Source organism: Toxoplasma gondii, chromosome VIIa, assembly GCF_000006565.2.
Source record: "Toxoplasma gondii ME49 chromosome VIIa, whole genome shotgun sequence".
Classification (NCBI taxonomy): Eukaryota; Apicomplexa; class Conoidasida; order Eucoccidiorida; family Sarcocystidae; genus Toxoplasma; species Toxoplasma gondii.
Genome location: NC_031474.1, coordinates 2689767 through 2710732, shown reverse-complemented (window position 1 = coordinate 2710732; position 20966 = coordinate 2689767). Strand labels below are relative to the sequence as shown.

The following is a 20966-nucleotide window of genomic DNA, read 5'->3' as shown; positions in this document are numbered from 1 at the left end:
ACGAGGCAAGCAGAAGGCCGCTGCACACGGAGCCGGAGGCGCCGTCAATGTCCCCTTCAAATGTCCTCCTTTTTTTCGAGACAAGAATGGTCTTTTAACCAAGAAGGAGAGGCAAACGCTCGCCTCCCTGCCTCTCCCGCGAACAGCTGGGGGCACAGACTCCTCGCTAGACGCGAGAGAGGCGGGAGGACACGTAGGACAGGCAGCTGGAATTCTAGCGGTTTAAAGCCGCGTTCCTCTCGAGAAAAGGGAGTCTCGAGAAGCGCGGAAGAAAACCACTGTAGCCAGAGTCCAGAAAATGGAAGCGCCTCTCGAAACGGCGCTTTTTCCCGATACCGAGGGAGCGAGGGGGCGCCCGCCTCCCGCGAGGGTGGACGCCGAGAGCCAAGGACGTCCGAAGAGGCCTCGGGTCGCGGCGCTGCTCTTGACGCTTGGCCGTTGGTTTTCCTTTTCCAAAAAGGGATCTCTCATAGAAGGACTCGCTTGTTTTTGAGGAAAAAGTTGCATGTAAAGCAGACGCGGGTCCCCACCTCCAGTGGACGTACACCGGAAATTGCTCCCCTTCGAAAAGTGTCTTCTGGCACAGCACAACATATCGAGTGAGCTTCCTTGTTCCCGTTTTCTGCTCACGAGCTAGACCTCTTTTTCTTCGAGTTCTTCTAAAATGCTTTGTCTTCATCTTCTCCTGAGATTCCACTCTCTCCGTGGCTAGTGTTTTCGCGGTTAGTCGCCGTGCTCCTTTTCGTCGGCTGGCGCCTCTTCTCCAGCTCACCGTTCTTCCCGTCTAGCGCAAGTTTTGAGCTTTCTTAGGGTTCCTTCCGTTGCCTTCAATTCTTTTTTCTCATTTCCACTCCTTGTCAACCGCTTGGCAAAGTCGCTCTGAGAAGGCCTCGTGCTGTGCAATCCGTCCGGCTGCTCTTCACTGGTCAGCCGCCACCCCAGGTCGCCGCCTCGTCCCTCGCTGCCTTGCCAGTCCTCTCGAGAGTAGCACCGAACTGTTCCGGCTCTTGGAAAACTCAATTCTTCCCCTTTTCTCTACACGTTCAACCTCTCACTCCCGCTTCTCTTTAATGCCCCTGCACCTGACGTCTCTGTGCGGATTCGAGCCAGACTGTGCATTGTGCGTCTCTAGAGGAACTTCGATTACCTTTGGCAAGAAACAATCAGACCTCGGCGGAGAACGGTCCTGCAGTCGAGTTCGAGCGAGGAGACTGGATGCCTTTGAGGATTTCCGGCAACTACTGAGGATCGTGCGTTTCGCGAAGAGGTGCGATTCGTTCCGAACGGTACTAGGGTACTCGATTGAACGAAGTCTTGGGCCTCGTTTCAAGGTCTGTCCTACGCTTACGAGCCATGAATTGTGCCCTGCTGTGTCCTGCCCGTCCATTGACCTCAGGCGCTTTTAGGCGCGTTGACTCCGCAGAGCCGGCGGCTCTCTCTGCGAGGTTTTTGAGCTGTTTCTGCAGGCGCAGAAAGGCGTTTTGGCAACGAATTCGATAAAGTTCTTTAGCCTTTCATTGTGAGGAAAAACTCAAATGGCGTCTGCCCGCCTTGCCCTGTAGCAGTCTGCGGGAGCACCTGCCTCAAATCAACGCAAACACGGTTCGTCCGCTGCGGTTTTTGTAGGCGCTCCTTTGCTGTCGTGGCACTTTACTGCAGCGGCTTTTCAGATGGACGACATCCACCGAGTTTCCGCTTCCGAGTCGAGGTGTATATACACTTGGGAGTACCGCCGAGGACTCCAGAGAGGCGTTTCCTCTACTTCGTTCGGTCGAGCCTCTCCAATACCGCAAAACCGCACGCGAGAAGCCGACCCGTTTCCCCGCTGACCTTGTTAGACTGAAGAGGAGAGAGAGGGAATTCAGCATCGCAGCGAGTGATAGAGCCTCTGCCAAGTCCGAGACCCTTTCTTCGATTCCATGTCTCTATTTGCCTCAGTATCAGCCTCGCCGCCATGTGGCAACGCGTCTTGCAGCAGCCTTCCGAGGAGGGAGATCTAGGGACCTTCACCGCGTCGTCGGACGCGGTTTCGGCTCCCGTCTCTCCCTCTTCCGCTTCGCGCTCCAGCGCCGTCGGAGAAGCCGCGAGACCAGACTCAAAAATCGTATCTTATCGCGACATTCTTTCCTCCCAGAAATCCGCAGAAGAGAGCGCATGCGAGGCTCGCTGCGACCGCTCGCCGCCGCCGCGCGTGCGCTGCGTGCCTGCCGTCGTCGCGTCTCAGCCGTCGGGTGTACGTACACCTGGCCAAGGGTCGGCGGTTGAGCTCTCGGGCAGTGGGGTGTCTGTTGATTCGAAGGCCGAGGGGAAGGCTTTCCTGATGTCGGTACCGTCTTCCGGGCGTCCGTCCTCGGATCGAAGGAGCGAGGAAGCGCCGGGAAGCTGCGGAGAAAAGCTGCGGACCCTCCCCGCCGTGTCTGGCGACGCGAAGACGGCAAGTCTTCCTCAACCTCCCCAGGGCGAGGGAGTGACTCCTCACTCTGCGAGACTCCGGCGGCGAAAGCAGTTCTTGTACACCAAGTCTTGGGATCAGGTGCAGCGCATGGCGAAGAAGGACTCGGGTGGCCTGACGACTCCCGCGGCTTCTCTCTCGGTTTACTTCCCTTTGCGCCTTCCTGGAAAGTGCGTCTCCGTCTTCTCGTCTTCATCCGCTTCGTCGGTTGACTCTGAGACCCTTGAGAAGCCGACTGTTGTAGTGTCGCTCCAGAAGCGGAAGCGGCGCCATGAAGAAAGCGAGGAGGAACTCGACGTTCCCGCAGAGAGGGAGCAGCTGAGACTTGCGGTGCCGAGCGCGGCCTCGCTGTTTGCTGAAAGACACCGTTCGAGTCCAGAGAGAGGCTGCGGAGCGAGGACTCCCTCTGCGGAGCCGCGGGGTTCCCCGAGAGCCGCGGACGAGAGCGCGTGCGTCCTCCATATTTCGAGACTGTCTCCTGTTGAGTCGACTTCGTCTCTGCCGACTTCGTCTCTGCCGACCTCTCTCGGATTCCAAGGTGGATGCGGCGCGGCCGGACGAGAAGGCCAACCTCCAGCACTCCGAGGAGAAGGATGTCCGTGCTTGAGTCCAGAGCTCGTCTGGGGATTGCCTCTGGAGGGTCTCTCTGTCCTCGAACTCCGAGCCTCGGACTGCGGAGTTTCTCACTTCGCGCCGGACTTCTACGTGCATGCAGCTGCAGAGGTGGACGACGCGCGTCGTTCTGATCGAGATCGAGCGGCGGACGAATCAGAGAGCGGCACAACGGACGGCGAAGAGAAGCGAAGCCTTTTCTCGGACTCCCAGAGGCGCGACGTCGCAGCGAGGCCTTTGGAGGCGCCAGCAGGCGGCTTCTTTTCGCTCTTGCCGTCGCTCCAAGTGCTGGACTTGCGATCAAACAACATCGCTGCCCTTCCAGAATCTATCGACTGCCTCGTACACCTGGAGACGCTTCTGCTCGACGGAAACGTCCTGACGGCCGTGCCGTCCGCTGTCCTCACTCTCCCGGCGCTGAAGAAGCTCTCGCTGAGCTCGAATTTCCTAACCATTTTCCCCAGCGCGGCGCTGGAGAACAGACGCCTCGACGATCAGAAGTCCAAGACAGCAACGCGACCCCGAGACGCCTTGCACGCGCCTCGAGATTCAGAGGAAGCGAACAGGGATGCGCCGTCCAGAGACGAGAAGCAGGGAGGGAGAGACGAAAGAGGCGCAGAGAAGGGAGCTTCGCCTCTGCGGAAGCTTCGCGTCGACTGCAACTTCCTCGGGGACATTTCGTTCCTTCTCTGTTCTTCTCCAGGTCCATCTGGAGCGAACGCGTCTGGAGTGTTTTTCGAAAACTTGGTTCAGGTGCATGTAGACTGCAATGTCTTCACTCTTTTGCCTCTGGGGCTCCACCGACTTCCACGTCTCCGAACGCTCTCGCTCGACTGGCTCAGATACACCTCGCCGCCGTTTCCCCGCGTCGTTCGCGGCTCTCTCATGCGCCAGTTCCTCTCTCGACTGCGGGCTCTGGAAGCGTGGTTGCATGCACAGGCTGCGGCGCTGCTTCGGAAAGTGGAAGCGGCAGCTGAAGGGGAAGCCGAGCGACCTTCTGCTCGGAAGCAGGGAGGAGGAGATGCATGCGAGGCGGAGGCGGCGGGGAAGCACGGTGGACGAGCTGGCGAATCTGGAGAGCTCGGGAGTCGCATGCATGCCAGATCCACAGATGCGCACCTTGGAAACGCTGCCTTGCAGACAGGGGAAACCGATTCAGGCTCTGGCTTGAGGCCTCACGAGGACCGCCTGCTTCTCTGTGGGTCTCAACCGTGCTCTCGATTTGCCCAGATGGTGGAAAACATGCAGGCCGGAACAGCTGAGAGAAGCAGCTTGGAGGAAGGAACGCGGACAGAGACGGAGTTGTTCGCTGTTGCCTCTCTCGCCTCGCGAGACAGACAAGAAGCTGCTCCACTCGCTCCTTGGCTGGGTACGGACTTGGCAAGCACCCCCGCATCCCTCCTCCTTCCAGCCTCGATCTCTTCTTCGTCGCCTTCCTCGGCGGCTTCTTCAAACTCGCCGTTCTCTTCCGCATGTCCCTGTTGCATTTCCTTTCTGGAATTTGTTCACTTCTTCTCCACGGATGTCGCCGAGTGGGTGTGTCCAGAGACGAACCCTGCGCCTCGTCTCCTCGCGAAGGCTCGTCACCTCCTTTCTGCCTTGAACGGCCCAGCAGGCTTGTCTTCCTCCTTTCCTTCTCCCTCCTCGCCTTGGTCCTCCTCTAGCTCGTCCTCTCTCTCGTCTCTTGTGCATCTGTTCCCCGCGGCTGCGTTTTCCTCTTCGCTGCCTCACGGGGTTTCCGCCCTCCTGTTTTCTCTCTGTGTGGTGGAAGTCCGGCGTTCGATTGCCCAGGCCTTCGCCGCCGACGTCGTTCTGGCGCGAGACGCGATGCGGAGGACGCGCCTACATGTAGCGGCTTTGGATGGCCATGAAGGCGTCGCTCGTGCGTTGCTGCGGGGTCTGCCGGCAGACTTCAACGCCCTCGACGCGGACGCGGCTTCGCCGCTCTTCCTGGCCGTCAAAGAGAACCAGTTCAACCTCGTTGCCCTCCTCGCGGAGGAGGCCGCAGCACGGCTGCGAGCTGTTGCAACGCGTCTGGAGACAACGGAGGCAAAGGCGCGCGACGATAAGAGCGCGAAAAATCGAGCGGCCGTTCATCCAGAGTCCCTCGGATCCACTCTTCTTCTTCTTCCCTATCCAGTGCCTGGAGTCTCCCAACACCGGTCCACGTCATCGAGTCTCAATCTCCCGCCTTGCTCTGCCGCTTCTCCTTCTTGCCCTGTGAGTGGAGAGCTCTCTGTGTTTCAGCGGCGGGTGCTGGCGGCGTATCACCTCTTGAATTCTGGGGCAGGGACTTACGGAACGCCTTTGCATGTCGCAACTGTCATGTTCGACTTTTCTTTGTGTGCGCTTCTGCTGCATGCGGGAGCAGACCCGACCGCGGTCGACGCGGACGGAAACACTGCGTTGCATGTGCTTTTCTCCGTTTTCGACAAAGGCTGTCCGGACCTAGACCCAGCTGTCCTCGAGACGCTGAGAAGCTCCCAACGACGCAGAGCCAGCCCCGCTGCTCTCTCCTCCTTTTCTACGTCAAGTCCTCCTCGCATTCCTTCATCCGCGCCTTCCTCTTCTTCATTTCTCGGTCCAACTCGGAGACGCGTCGAGGCGGCGAGTTCGAGAGGGAAGGAGAGAAATGATGAGGAGGAGACGAGTTGCGAGAGAAAGGCCGAGAGACCCAAGAGCGTGGGCTGTAGCGGGGGAGAGGAGGCGAGTTCTTGTGTGCGAGCGTTTTCCTCGGGAGGCGAGTCCGGCAGTCCGAATCCATCTGCTCCTCCGCCTTCCAGGACTCGGGAGAGAGAGACAAAGAGCGAGTACTCTCGAGCTCGGTTGCACTTCCTCGCGCTGCTTGGAGAGCCTCTGCCAGCTGCTGTGGAAGTCGGTCTTCTTCTTCTTCGCCATCCGAACGCAGAGGGCAAGGACGCGCACAGCCTCCCTCTGCTCCTGCCCGCGATGTCTCTCGAGGACGGCACCACTGAGTCCGCTGCGAACAAACGAAACGAAAACGCATGGTCGGACGCCCAAAGAGCACCCACATACGCCCAGGCATCCTCGCCTTCTCTCTCGTCTCGGGTCGTCCCTGGGTCGTCTTCATCCTCTTCTTCCTCTTCTTCTGCTCACCTTCTGCCTTCGTTCGCTCGCTTCCCCAGGTCGTTTTCTGCTCTGCTTTCTTCTGAGATTCGTCTGTGCATTCGCGCCAACCAGCTGAACAACGACAGGTGGGGAGCCATGCACTTGGCGGCTCGGCGAGGGCAAATCTTTGCGCTGTGGTTTTCCGCGGAGCTGTCCTTCCTGACGCCGCCGCGCTGCCTCAGGGGGACTTGCGAGCATGCAGAGCGCGCCGACTTCCTCGCGCCCACCAGCTGTTTGCTCGCAGCGACCCGACTGTACACGCGAGCCGCCGAAGCTGGGTCCTCCTGCCTCTCCTCGGCAGTCCAGGGAGCGAGGAAGGAGACGCGGGCAGACACAAGCGACTGGAAGGAGGCTGAGAGATCCCCCCTCTGGCGGGAGGGGGTGCCGTCCGGAGACATGTGGGTTGATTGGAGACGCGGACGAGACAGGGAAAACGAGACTCCGCGCCAGTCTTGCGGATCTCAGGCAGAAGCGGCCGTGGCAAAACAGGCAACGACAGCGAGAGAGAAGACTTCAGAGAGGGAAAGCAGTGGAGGAAGCGAATGCGCGCATGGGTTGTCTAACTCAAACACCTGTCCGTACGAAACTTCTTCTTCTTCCTCTTCTTCTTCCTCTTCTTCCTCTTCTTCTGCTTCTTCCTCTTCTTCCTCTTCTTCTACTGCTGCCTCCTCCTCTTCCTCTTCGAGTCTCATGGTGAATCCCTTTCTTGTGGCTGCGTCTCAGTCGCCAGCGCTTCGTTCTGCCCTGCGAGAGAGAGAAGCGAGTAGACAGCGTAGAGGGCGGAAGGGAACAGAGGAAACGGAGGAGAGGAAAGGCGCGAAAACGAAGACTACCGAGGCAGAGGAGAAGGAGGCCTCTCGGCCGAGTTCTCCTTCTGGACGCAAGAGATCTCCCAGTTGTGTCTATGGCAGGGACGAAGCTCGCCTTCGTTTTCTGTGGCAGCAGCTGCAGACCTCCTCGGCAGGAGTCGTTGCGGCAGAGGCCGTGACGGCTGCAGTCGTTGCTCTGGCGAGAAGAAGCGAAGAACTCCGTCGGGAAGTCAACGGCGAAGCAGAAAGCCTTTATCCAAGAGAGAACGCAACATGGAACGAAGACGAAGTGCTCCCGGCAGGCATTCTCGCGGAAGCTGGAGATTTCGACATTCTCCAATACACATCACTCAAGTTCGTTTGCCCATTCACCTTCGACCTCAACCTAAGAGGCGGCACGCACCTCTGGACGGCTCTCCACCTTGCAGGTCGGTTGCTTCCCGTTCATCTTGTCTTGTTCAGTCCCAGTCAAGTGAAGAAGATTTCCAGCATCCAAAACTGCTCATGACATGTTGCGACGCCTCAGCGCGTCGACCAACTTGTGGTTCCTCTCTACACATACACACATATACATATATCCATGTATTCGGACTTTCGTATACATGAACTCGAGGACATACCAATATATGTCAGCAGCTATGTCGCTGCATTCAGGTGTAAATATACATACATATATATATATATATATATAAATGGAAGGACGGAAGTTTCAGGTGGATTGAAAAAGGCGGCAGGCGGACACACGGGGACTACTTCTCGTTTGATGAATGCCACAGTCACGAACTCAGGTATACATACACTTGGCTAGACAGTTCAGACATTCCCGCAAGCGCCGTCGGAAGTTTATATATATATATATATATATATATGCAGTTGGTACACGTATAATTATAAGTATGTCTATATATATATATATATACATGCACTTGTGTACTTTTTAGTATCCGTTTCTTTGTTCTGCAGCGCATGCAGGGAATGTGAAGGTGGTGCAGCAGCTTCTGGACGGCGGAGCCAGTGTTTCAGTCTGGAATCGGCAGGGCCGCTGTTGCCAGGCTGTGGCTAGGGGACAGCACCAGCAAGCGATCGACAGGACGCTTTTTCATCAACATCAGGCTGATCTCTGGAGAGTGACTCACCGCACAGCTCGCTGTAAGTTGAAATGGTAAAGGAGACATCAAGAGCCAGACTGTTTGCTGCACGCATTTGTCCTTCCCTCAGTGCTGACCGAAAGAGCGAAGGCAATCCGGTATGATGTTGGGAGAGACATCTGAAGGAAGGAGACTGGGCTCTGCCGTGTGGGGCTGCCTCTAAGGAAATCCTCCCGGAAAGGCAAGACATCGGAATGGCGTCATGCGTCATCCAGACGGCGGCCATTCTCTTTTACATGCTGAGAAAACGAAATTCATATATATATATATATATGTATATATAAATTCATACGTGTATCTGTATAAAGACAAATATATATATATATATATATATAGATAGATAGATAGATAGATACATTTTATATACGGAGAGGGAGAGAGAAACGAGAAGCGGAGACAGTGTAGCGTCAGGTTCTAGGCTTGTAGGGAAGAGCGCCTTCCCCCGTGTGTTGAGGAATTGTTGAGGGCAGGAGAAGGATGAGGCCAAGGACTCTCAAGAGAAGCAGTCTGTTTCGATGTCGTGCTTCGGAATCAAGTCGTCGATGAAGACGAGATACCTTGAGGCTCAGTGACATGTCTCTGAATTTTTTCCACAGCCTGTTTCTCCAAGCGCTTCCGCCTGCATGCGTCTCATCGCCAGGAACCCGCTGTAACACGATCTGTCTGTTGGGTGGAGCCCAACGGATCTCCTGATCCGTTCTATCCTTCCTCCTTTCCTTCTTCCTCTTTTCCAGTCGCTGCTTCACAGTCTCCCTCCTCGTTCTCTTCTCCGTCGCATGCCGAGATTCAAAAGGACTCCGCGACCCCCCTTATGAGTCCTCACGTTCTCTCTCTATCCTGTGCCTCAGATTCTGTCTCTTCTTCTTCTTCTCCTTTTTCAGCCTCTGTCTCTTCTTCTTCCTCAGCTTCTGTCACTTCTTCTTCTCCTTTTTCAGCCTCTGTCTCTTCATCTTCCTCAGCTTCTGTACCCTCTGCGTCGTCGTCTGTATCGCCGACATTTCCTCTCCCTGTCTCTGTGTCTCCCACCGAGGGAGGGAGCGTCGGCGAGACTCCTGCCCAGGGAGCTCCTTCGCTTCTGGAGGATCGAGGAAGCGCCGACAAGGAAGGGCATTACTTTCTCCTGCGTTCCTCCGAAGGCGACGCAGCCGCTGAGAGGATTGATCTGATGGATGAGGACGAGTTTTTCGGCGAAGCCAGGCTGGAAGAGAGACCATCTGAAGGCGAAGAAACAGCGACGTCTGACCCTGTCTTCTCGGCGTCTCGGCAGCAGGCGAAGGGAGTACGTCGACGAGAGTCCGCGAATGGAGGAGACCAAACGACGGAGTTCGAAGAAACGCATGCTTCGTCGTTTCTGTCGACCTGGCCAGGCGCGCTCTCCCCGCAGCTCGTGTCGACCATCGTCGAAGAGGTCAGTCGCTCTCTCAGCCGAGAAGACGCCTGGCCAGGCCGCGCGAAGGAGACTGCAGAAGAAGCTGCATACGCAACTGAGTGTGGGGAGACGCGAGTCGACGTCGTATGCGAAGGAAGGAACAGACCCGCTGCAGACTCTGTGGCCAAAGCAGACGGTGAAGAGAGGCCAACGCAAACAGGAGAAATGCGAGGAGGAGACGCCCCAGGACAGGCGAGAGTCACCCACGAAGAAACGGCACAGCCGACGGCGGGGCAGGCTGTTCCAAAACTCTCCAAAGATCGAGTGCATCAAAACAAATTTGCTGAACTGTACGACCCCTGCGAGAGGTATGCTTATAACTGCAATCCCTTCTCGCCCTCGCCTTCTTCTTTGTTCTCTACAAATGTTGTACAAATGTGAGTTCTTTTGCGCTGACACTCAGCTCCACGTATCGCGCAGTTTTCGTCTTCATCTTTCCCTCGCTACGACCTCCGTCCTTTTTTTCGCTTCTTCTCCGTCTCTGTCTCTCAGGGGGGAAGTCCTAAGCGTCTCCTTTCCGTTGCTGCATTCTTCGCTGTCACCACCTCTCCGTCTCGTCTGCTTGTCGCTTCCGCCTTCTCCAGCTTCGAGCGTTTCTCTGTTTTCTTTTCCGCAGACTTAGGGCGCCTCTCTTTGATGCAGAGCGGCGCGTCCTGGAGGCCTACAGCGGCGCGTCGCTTTCCGCTGCAGTTGCGTCGAGCTTCGCAGCGGCTCGAGCCCTGTCTCCTCCGATCTCGGATTCTCTGCTTTCCCCTTCCGCATTTAAAGCAGATCTTCGTCCTTGGCCGTCTTCTGCTCATTCCTCTCGCCCTGTCAGCTCACCTCGGTCGGTTGTCCTTCCGCAGTCTCCTGTCTCTGCTCCGGTGTCGCTTTCGCTGCCTGTCGGTTTTGTCCAGAGAGCCTCTCGACCTCTTTTGCATTCGGGACTGGACGCGCTGGAAGCGGCAGCGGTGGAAGGCCCACCTTGTCGTTTGGTTTCGCTTCTCTCGCAGAACTTGGTTTCCTTGAAAGCGGCTGCGTTTCTCCCCCTTTTCTCCAACTGTCGAGACATGCGGCTGGGGTGTTTTCTTGAGAATGAGGCGCCGCAAAGGGCGCGGCGCGGCACAGTGAGGTGGCCGTACAGCCCAGCGGGCTCTCCACGGTGTACGCGCACCCCAGGAGAGTCTGCGAGCGACGATAGAGTCGTGGAACCGGAGGATGCCTGGGATGGACGGATCCGGCAGGAAAGGAACCGTACGAACGGCCGCGAATGCCGAGAGATGGGAGAGCGCGGGGAAGCGACGAGGAAAGGTCGAGGACAGGAGAGAAGCTCTACCAGTTCATGCCGCGAGTTGTCTCCAGAGGGTCGGGCGTCGGGGCTTCGGACGCGAACCGTGTCTCCTTCCAGCGCTCCGGAGTCCCCTTGTCCTGCCTCGGCCGAACGCGGAAGTCGTCGCTCTTCTCCCTCGTGCTCTTCTGCGTCTGTCGCAGCTTTCTCTCCGGCCTTCTCCTTCGCCTCCACGTCTCGCTGCGACTCGCCGTCCTTCCTCTCTTCCGCTTCTCGAGAGAGCAGAGAGACTCCCCCGAGCTCCCGGGGTGTATGTACACCCCACGAGACGCTGCATGCAGATCTCGCCGGGGTCTGTCCGGCATGCGACGCACCCGCGTTGGACCACTCGAGCGACGGCGTGCTCTCTACGCAGCGCGGCCGGCGAATGGAGAGGCGAGACAGAAAAACCATTGACTGGGAGGACAGCGAGTGCGCCTTTTGCCATGGAGGCTTCCTCCACGTTTTCCGAAGAGGCTCCGGCGAGCCTCTCTGGCGACGCGACAGCTCCGGCTGCACGAACGAAGACGCGCTCCCCGCCGACCCTCTGAACGCTGAGGGGAGGAATCTGGAGATCCCGAGGAAGAAGCAGACCTCGGCGGAACAGAGGGCAGAGAGAAAGCAGCAGTGGGACAGTCAAGGCCGACAAACGGAGCTCCAGGAAGGCGGCTCGCTCGCTGTCGCAGCCCCGTTGTCTTTCGGAACTGGGGGGGAAGCTGCGAGGCTTTTGGCAGACGGCAGCGAGACAGAGAGAGGAAACGAAAACGTCGCGTGCTCGCAGAGTTTCCGGAATCACAGCAGAGGGACGGAAAAGGGTCGGTCTAACGGAGGAGCGGAGATTTGCGCAGATTCATCCTCGACGTCGCGAACGAATGGCCGTCGATCCCACACTCCAGGCATCGCTTCTGGCGTGAGAGGAAAGGTCGAAGAGACAGAAGAGTCTGGGAGACTCGCTGTTTCCTCTGAAATACTTCCCTCTGCAGACAAGGTCATGCGCATTCGCGACGCATCTCTGGACAGGCTGAATGGCGACGAAGAGGAAGAACGAGAGTGGGGACTTCTCCCAGAAGACAGAACAGGAGCGATATCGAGACAACGTCGAAGAAGAGCGCGCAGCCGAGCGAGACGAGCTGATCAGGATGCATGCAGTCTCCTGATGCTCGCCGTCGCCCATGGACACGAAGATCTGGCGATCCTCATTTTCGACACCCTTCAGCCGAGTAAGAACGCATGCAGAGATCCGAACTGCACGCGATATCTCGCTATCCGTTCATGTTCATGGAGAGAGACTAAAAACGCGCAGCGTTTGCCTTCTGCGTTCGTTTCCTTCTCTGGTGTTGAGGAGAGATAGTGATGAACTTTCTTTTCAATTGAGAATCGAGATCGGCTTCGCTCGAGAAGTTTAGCTGTCTACATGTAAGGATTCATCTTCGTGTGTCGAGTCTCGTGAGCATGTGCAATTTATCTCTGTGTCTGTGCTGATGGGGTCTTGTCTTGGTGAATCTTCCTAATTCGTCTAGTCTGCCAAGGTTTCTCTGGAAGCAAATCGCGCGCGACAGTGCGCCTTTCCTCCATACAGAGACCTTTACGTGGTTTCGCGACAGCGAAGGATAGACAGCCTCTTAGCGCAGGGTAGACACGTAGTTCATTTGGGGAATGTCAAACCTGTCTTGAGCTTTGTCTTTTCCATGTTTTTGCTGTGAATATCTTTCTTTTCTCAGGAGAAAAACGGTGCGCCTTGTTGATGCGCACTCCTCTTCTCCACGACTCTCTTCTGCTTCTTCTCGCGAAAGGCATCTCGCCGGCGGTAGGCTTCTGCAGAACGTACTTCATGCCTTCTCCACTTCTCGCCTATCCAACAACATGTTTTCACTTCGTCAATAAAATTTAGAAATATGCGTCATCCTCACAATCGCTCTCTCAGGTTCCCCCGCGTCTCCACACTCCCTGTGCATATGAGACGTTCTCCCTTTCTCCGCGTCATCGGCTCCTGCTCTCCTCTCTCTGTCGTCCTGTCTCGACTCCGACTTCTCCCCTCCTGTCTCTTTTTCGACTGTGCCGGTCTTCTCCTCTCTCGCAATTCTTCCCCCTTCGATTCCCCCTCACGGACAATTCATGTTCTGGCTCAGTCAAGCCAAGGCATGAAAGTGATGCGCCTAGAGGTTGATGAACAGAGAGGCGTGATCTCCACCGAGGCGTGAGCCGACGATCCCTTGTCGCCGAGTCGCTCTGCATGCGTTTTCTCCAGGACTCTCTCCTCGGCTTGGCAACTCCTTCGCCTTCGCTTTCTCGCCGAAATCTCCTCCACTTTCTGATGTCTCTGGACTTCCGCGAGTTGGCAAGCATCTCCTCGTCGTCCCCGCCGCCCTCTGGTCGTCCGTCGGAGAAAGTCTCGCTCGACCCCCGGCGCCTCCTTCTGCGACAGAGAAACAGAGAAGGAGTCTTTCCTCTCCTCGCTGCGTGCTCGCGTGGAGACTTTCACCTGCTGAGTGACATGCTTCTGTACTGCGCCCTGGATTCCTGCCGATGTGAAGGACGGCTGGAGATCGAGGAACCTGGAGAAGCACAGAGAGGACAAGGGAAGGCACACACAGCGACGAGACGCCGTTCGCAGTTCGCCACGGTAGGACGCGCATCTGCAGCCTCGTTCTCAGGGAACTCCCGAACTCACAGATGTTGTGCGGAGGCAGTCCTAGTCCTCCAAAGGGAGGCTCCCGGTTCGCTCGGGAGAGGAATCAGCAAGAGACAGCCTCATGTCCCCCTCCTCTGTCCCCTATTGCCTCTGACTGTCTTTGCTCACGTTTTACCGCCCCGTCGCGTTCGTCTGAATGTTGTCCTTGTGTTCCTGCTCCTCTCTGTCGATTGTTTTTTTGCTCCTGTTTCGCGGGCGGAGACCCTCTCCAGTTCTATCCGTGTCGTGGTTCGAGACTTTATCTGCTTCGCCTTCCCTCTGATCGCGCCTGTGTGTCTGCAGGTCCTCGCTCTTCTTCAGTGCGTCGTTGCAGCTGTCCGTGAAGGCCATTATCCGGTTCTCCTTCGCCTGCTGTATCAGCCTCTCGTCTCATGTCCCTCGTGTGCAGTCAGTGGACATGCTATTCTGTGTCTTCCCTTCTCTTCGCCTTTCTCCTCCTCTCCGTCTTCCTCCGCTTCTCCGTCTTCCTCCGCTTCTCCGTATTATCATTCTCTGACGTCGGCTTTCTCTCGCGTCTCGTTCTCTTCTGTCGAGGAGGTTGAAGCTCCGGAAAGAGGCTTCTCTTGCCTGTCCTCCCCGGTGTGCCGAGGCGAGAGAGAGGCGGCGCCCGGAGCTGAGGACGAAGGGGACTCTTCTGCTCTCGAAGAACAGATTCTGCTTCTCACACGGTTGGAAGCTATCGCGACAGCGGTCCAGAAGGCTGACGCTCGTTCGCTGTCTCTCCTGCTGAGATCGGCTTTCCTTCCGCCTCCTGCGGTTCTGGCTGCCGGCCTCGTTCTCTCTCTCCTCGTTCGGAGGGGGGGAAGATCTGGGGAAGCAGCCAAGCCCCGACAGAAGAGAAGAGCAGAGACAGTGGACGAAGAGCGCGAACGCTGCGGTGGAGGCGAACATTACGGACGAAGGAGACAGACAATGGGCAAAGAAGAAGAGCCTTCCACTGGCGGGTCAGCTTCAAGGACGCAGAGTGCACAAAGGGAAGGACGAGTTAAGGCAGAGCTGACGCTCGACAGAGACCTTATCACAAGACCGAGAAGCGCAAAACATGGTCTGCGTCCAAAGAGTCCCCTAAGAGATCGTCGCGCTGCTGTCACCTCGCTGACAAGAAGTCTCTGGAGCCTCGCAGCGCGTCTCATAGGAAAAGACAACTTAACAGATGGTGCAAGAAGGCGACGCGGAGACGCCAGGGGAACTGCCTCTGGCGTACGTACACCCCAGGGCCTGCCCACGAGTGGAGAAAATGAGAAGACGGAGGAAGGCGGAAGTCGAAAGGAGGTTTCCGGAGAGAAGGCGTTCAGTGCGAGTTCCTTCATCGAGGTGCCAGCGCTTTTCCAGGAGACCCAAGACGAAGCTCTCGCAATGCTGACGTTAGTCGCCAGGAGAGCCGCGAGAACAAGCTGCAGTAAGCGTGATATAGAACGGAAGGGTCTTTGTTTTCAACACACAGTCTCAGTTGCTTTCGCATCTCTCCTTGTCTGATGTTCTCTCGTCTTTTCGCCTTCGTCCATCGATGCATTTGTCCTTCTCGCTCTTCCTCTCCTGATTTGTGCTCTGTCTGCTCGCTCTTCTCCTTCCTGTGTTTTTCTTCCTCTTCCTCTTCTTGCTCGTTCTCCCCCTTGCTCTTGCCTCATCTTCTCTCTGTCTCTTTCTGGGCAGTCTTCTTCTTCGTCTTGCAAGAGGTCCGTCCAGACGTCCTTTCTACCAAATAGCTTTGATCTCGACTCTGAAGAGGCTGTCTCTATCGGTCAGTTGTCTTTCATCCTCTTTCCTCAGTCGAGGGGTCGTTCCCCAGTCTGCCTTTTTTCGAGATCCTCCCTTTCTATTTTCTTCGTATGAATCAGCGCCTTTCCGCTGTGTATCCAAACGCATGCACCCGAGAGCATGCCTCCCCGTATTGCATCCAAATACGCAAGTATATCGATACGCTTTCTCTTCAGTGCTCTACCCCGGTCGCACGATACTTTCCAGCCCAACATGTTTGCATCTGCTTTTTCCATTCTTCTCCCCTTCTCTCAGGCTCCGAGGACGTCCTTCTTCTTCCTCTCCTACGCACCCATTTCGCGGCTGCGCTGTCCTCGCTCTCTCTCTTCCCCCTGGAAGAAGCTTCGTCCTCTTCTTCTCCGATCTCTCCCTTCGCTCTGGCCGTGCAGTCTCCGTTTGGGTGGAAGCAATCTCTGAGTCGAGGAGAGAGTTCCGGCGCGCCCGTGTCTCCGCTGTCGAAGGCGACAGCGCGAGTCCTCTCGGAACCTCTGCTGGACGGTCTGCGTTCTGGGGGGGTAACGCCCTCGGAGATGCAAGCAAAGTTACATGCATCCCCGTCTGTGACTCGATCCTTCTCTTCGTCTCTCCTGCCTGTTGCAGAGGCGGTCTCTCAACCAGAGGAAGGTCTGGTTCCCCACGACCCTCTCTTTGCTGCTTCCTCGCCTGTCTCCCCCTCCTCAGTTTCTTCCTCTCTTGCCTGCGACGTACCTGACATGAGCGCCGCTGTTGTCCACCGTGAACAGCGCGGTCTCGACGGCGAGTTTTCGTCTCCCTCTTCTTCTTCGTCTTTCTCTTCTCTTTTCTTTTGTGCGGGTTCCTCCCCTCAGTTCCCTGCCTCGGCGGCATCGATTTTGGGGGTCTCGACTTTGTCTTCTTGCTTCTTAACGTGCAGCGACTGTGGCGACGAAGTTTCCAGCGAGGAGCTCAGGTCAGCTATCTCATCGCTCTTCCGCTCTCCCTCTCTCTCCCGCTGCTCCTTCTCCTCTTTCCTTCCTCTCTCGCCCCGCGCCACTATCCGCCTCAACGACTCTAGCCTCCCCCGGTCTTCCACGCTGTCTCTCGCAGACTCTGTCGAGGGTCGCGCTGCCGCATGTTTCTCCGCTGCCTCCGCATTCTCCACGACTCCTTGCACCTTGCAGAGCAGCGGAGCGCATCGTTCGCCCCCCTCTTCAGCCTCTGTGTCTGGCTGCTCTCCTCGCGCCTCTCCCCAGAGTCTCGAGAGAGGCTCTGGAAAATCAGGAGGAGGGAGCGGCGACGCTTTGGGAGGTTTTCGCCTTCAGAGAGCTGCGCCCCAGCAGTGGGCTTCTCGATGCAGCACGCAACAGACGGAGCTGTCCCCGTCTCGCGCATGCATTGAGGAAGTTAATCTCCTCCTTGGCGCAGAGGGCGCCATTTGCGAGTAAGATTATGTGAGAAGCGGCTCCGGTCTCTATCCACGTGTAGATGTCTCTTGAACTAGAAGCAGAATAGTGTAGAAGGAGCGGTTCATCTGAACAGGTCTTCTTTCCAGCCTTTCTTCGTCTCTCCGGAGGTTTCGTTACTTGTGTTCGAGGCGATGCCCTGTCCGCCTGACACTCGGACAATGCGCGTGCATGCAACTATCGGAACCTGTTCGCATGAAAAGCAAGGCCGCATGCGTTTAGATTTGACGGTGAACAGGCAATGCAGTCGAGAGATGGACAGAACCATCAAGCCCGCAGTGGTAAAATGGATACGCGCATGTGTGAGAAAAGTGCCAGGTGGATCTGCATGCAGCGACAGCGCATGCACCGATCAATGAACGCTCGGATTTCTCTCAAAGAATTCAAACATGTTCTGGGTCGCCGGTCACGGATAACTTCGTGCGTTTTCCTTCATCACCATGCGTTGTGTAGCTATGGTCTCTGTTCTCAACAACGGCGGGCGTTGCTCGGACGAGACGGTATTCTCTGTGAACCATCTGCGATCATGGTTCGAATGCCATTTTCAAGACCTGACGAGATCTCCTACTTCCAGTACAGTCAGAGACCTCTCTCGGCCCGCGCCTAAGTGTGGAGTGAGCTGGTATGGTCTTCTCTCTTTTTTAGGTGCTGCGGATTTTTCTATTGCTCTGCATGCATCGTTACGCTCGAGCACTCTCCTTCAGTCCCAATTCTCCCCGACCTGGAAGCGGCACACAGAAAGCCTCTGTTGCTTCTTCGTTCTTCTTCCTCGTCTCCGGTGAGGAGACGCGAAGATCGCAGACAAGTTTTCAAACAGAAGCAAGGACGCAGACGAAATTCAGGAACTGAAACGAAATCTCTTCACAGCTGGCGCTTCCTCGATTTAAGAGGCAACCACATACTTCCACAACCTTCAAATGAACGTCTTACATGTGAATTACACCTGGTTTACCGAAAAGGAGTTTTGCTCAATCACAGATCTGCTCTTTCCAGCCTCGGGCTCTCGTGCCCAAAACAATCCGTCGCATCTATTCATACGCATGCAGACGATAATATATGTTTATATATATATATATATTTATAAGCAAATGTATCTTTGTATATATATAAATATATGCATATGTCTATGCGTATATGCACTTGCAAATGAAAACAGAAAAATGAAAAAAATTCAATATTTTATAGGAACGCAATGGGGGAGCCGGAGAGACTGTAGAGAACACGGAGAGCAATTTTGACTTTTTTGTTCGTTTGGGTGAGAAGATGTCTCTCACCCAAGATGCAAAACGAGCAGGTACAGACGCCTCGGAACAGAGTGGAAATCGGTTGCATGCATTAGGAAATGTCTTAGTTCCTCGGCGTCTGTTTCAGAGCCGCGAACTCGGAGCCAGTTTTTTTTGCATTTGCAAGTTTTGGAGTGTGCCTTCTGCATTTTTGCCTCAGATCTGCGAGCTTCGATCCGGGTATCAGCCTCTGCAGAAAATTGCATGCAAGGAAGAAAATGATATTCAAACTCCGTCGAAACCGGAAATGTGTCACGGAGATCTCGTCGACGAGGTGCCTGAGCCGACTCCGCCAGACGTAAGTAGAACACCAAGAAATCAATACGTTTTTATTTATTTATTTATCAATCTCTATACATAGGGATAAATACATTTTACACATGTAGGCGTATACATGTTCTCACGAATTTGTATGTATCTGTGAACAAGTCCTTGAGAATAAATTTAGATATATGCATATTTATGGTGTGTAGATATTTATGTGTCTTTGCATGGATGCGTTTGTATTTCTGTCGGTAGGCATGTACTGCCGTTCCTGTTCCAAGAGAGACCCATTCATCTACACGTACGTCAATATTGATATTAATGTATAAATATATATATATATATGGTGTGAGGGTCATAATGGCTATTTCCCTTGCAATTAGATGCAAGCAAAGGCAGTTGCTCGCCCCTTTAAGTTTAGCGCATTTGTTTTCTGTCGGATTTCTGTGTTGACTCTGTAGAGCAGCGGAGACAGCTCAGGGGAATCGCTTATGACGGTTTTGGAAACAGCGAGTCTTGAGGAGTCTTCGGATGCATGCAACGCGGGGGCGAGAGAATGGGGGCGAGAAGGGACTCGAGGGGACAGAGAGAACACAGGAAGAGCAGGGGAGCAGGACTCGCAATCGCAGGCAGTCAGAGAGGAGGCAGAAGACCTGGAACTTGTCGATCAGACGGGAGGGCAAATTGCCGGCCTTGAAGACCGAGAAACCTTCCTGACTGCGGCCGAACAGGCGTCTTTGACTTCATCGTTTCCAGGCACTCAGCCACCAGGAGATGCAGAGAGGGGGAGCGTTGACGAAAAAGACGAGGAGAGATGTGCGGCAGGCGGCGACAGAAGAAGAGAAGAGAAGGGAGAAGAGAGAAACTCTTGTGCGCCTCAGTCTGTAGAGTTTCGTCCTGCGGCAGTTGCGTCTCTGGATTGGCCTGGGCAGAAACGAGGCGACGCTCTCGATATGGGAGGGATCAGTCATACGTCTTCTCCCTCTTCTTCTTCGCATGTCTGGCTTCGGTCCCCCGGCCTCTTTGGACAGCTCGCCAAATCCTCGCGGAAATACACACTGTCTCGGAGAAGCAATACTTCGCCCCTCCGAAGACATACGGCATTGGCTCTGCAAGGACGTACCGAGCCTCCCGAGTCAGGTGTATGTACAGCCGACCCTGCAGGTTCGTGTAAACGCGATTCCTCAAGTGTATGTACAGCTCGCCGGTGGGGGAAGAGGGGACACAAGTCCTTCTCGAGTCTCCGCAGTCTGTTTCCAGGTTTTCGCCGGGTGCAAGCCAGCGGGACGACAGAGCAGTTCCCTTCGCTTAGACAAGAAGGAGAGAAGAACGCAGAGGGGGTTAACGCGAACGGTTTGGCACCACTGGCGCCGGACGCGGGGACCTCGAGAGACGCTGACAGTGGAATGGAATGTCGCGTAGAGACGCAGTCGCTTGCGGCAAAGCGCGGTCTCTCTCGAGACTTTCTGCCTCTCTTCCCAACGCAGGATGACGACACACTTCAAGAGTCTCTACTCACGGAGGGCGCATGCGACAGTCCAGAGTCGGCGAACTCCTCTCTTTTCTCGACTGCCCCTCACCGCTCGGACAGTCCCCGCATGCAGTTCGCAGACAGCGAAAAAGCGATGCAGCGAGGAGACGAGGGCTCCCGCCTCTCGCTCTTGGCGAGTCCGTCTGCAAACAAAGGCCGCAATCGGGTGTCGCGGCTGCAGAGCCTCGAACACCAACGCTCACGCATGCATGCAAGTTGGATTCAACAAAAACAAGTCCTTGCCTACGTTCCGCTCTTCCGCCTGCGGCGACGCCTCGACGTGCTTCGGCGCCTGGCGACCCGCCAGCGACCCACGCTGCACCGAGCGGCCCTGCCGATTGCTCCGGCGTCTCCGCAAAATGCGAAAACCCCGAATATAGGCCGACGAAGAGGTCGAAGAAGTCAGACGCCCGGACGTCAGCCGCCAGCAGGAGACGTCGACTCGGCCGTCGCCGGCCTCAAGCTCTGCAGACCCTGCGCCGCCTTCTATTCGATTGTCTGAGGGAACTGCGTTGTGGCCTCCGTCGGGGAAAGGAGACGCTTGAGTCCTCACAAGAGCAGGAGTGGTGATGATCAGTCTCCTCCAGAAGTGGGGAGACATGCGAGCAGGAGAAATCGTGCCTGTGGATGTCATCTGTGCGCGAGTCTCGCTTTCCAACCTCAAGAGAAGAAGGGGAGAAGAAGGACTTGAAGAAAGAATGCAACCTCCCTTCACATTCAGAGTTCCAGACAGGAATAGAGAGTGGCCTCCGTCCAGAAGATCATTTATGCATGTCTTTTAGGTGTTCGATTTAAATTTGCAAAGGCACATGATTTCAGAACAGTCTCTACCGATATACATAGAGAGACAGACATAGATTTGTATATAGGGAGATTGATACGTAGGTCTACATTTGTCCGACTTGGGTTCATGAGCCTGGGGCCGTTGATTTGTGTCTGCTAAAATGTCCGTAAATATTTATGTACAAGCGCATATTCATACAGTGTACACATGTATCTGTCAATGTGTGCGTATGGGGGAAACGCTACAAGGTGCATGTCAAAGTGGCGCATGCGTCGGTTAACAGACACTTGGCTCGAAATTACATGCTTGTGTTTTCGTCACCAGTTAGTAACGGCATAGTCCCGCGCC

At 55.6% G+C, this 20966-nt stretch overlaps 2 protein-coding genes across 2 annotated transcripts; both read left to right on the top strand.

The window, feature by feature from the left end:
* Positions 1 to 60: 60 nt before the first annotated feature.
* Positions 61 to 1406, top strand: TGME49_203175 (hypothetical protein; the record flags this gene model as incomplete). The annotated part of the gene is made up of 2 exons (XM_018779242.1): positions 61 to 599; positions 1133 to 1406. The coding sequence occupies 2 exons, from the start codon at positions 61 to 63 to the stop codon at positions 1404 to 1406; spliced, it is 813 nt and encodes a 270-aa protein (XP_018637366.1).
* Positions 1407 to 1954: 548 nt separating this feature from the next.
* TGME49_203180 (leucine rich repeat-containing protein) lies at positions 1955 to 20336 on the top strand (the record flags this gene model as incomplete). Its single annotated transcript, XM_018779243.1, has 11 exons — positions 1955 to 7430; positions 7966 to 8151; positions 8747 to 9887; positions 10196 to 12105; positions 12607 to 12692; positions 13134 to 13508; positions 13860 to 14976; positions 15591 to 16734; positions 17402 to 17534; positions 18200 to 18337; positions 18765 to 20336. The coding sequence occupies 11 exons, from the start codon at positions 1955 to 1957 to the stop codon at positions 20334 to 20336; spliced, it is 13278 nt and encodes a 4425-aa protein (XP_018637365.1).
* Between the last annotated feature and the right edge of the window lie 630 nt (positions 20337 to 20966).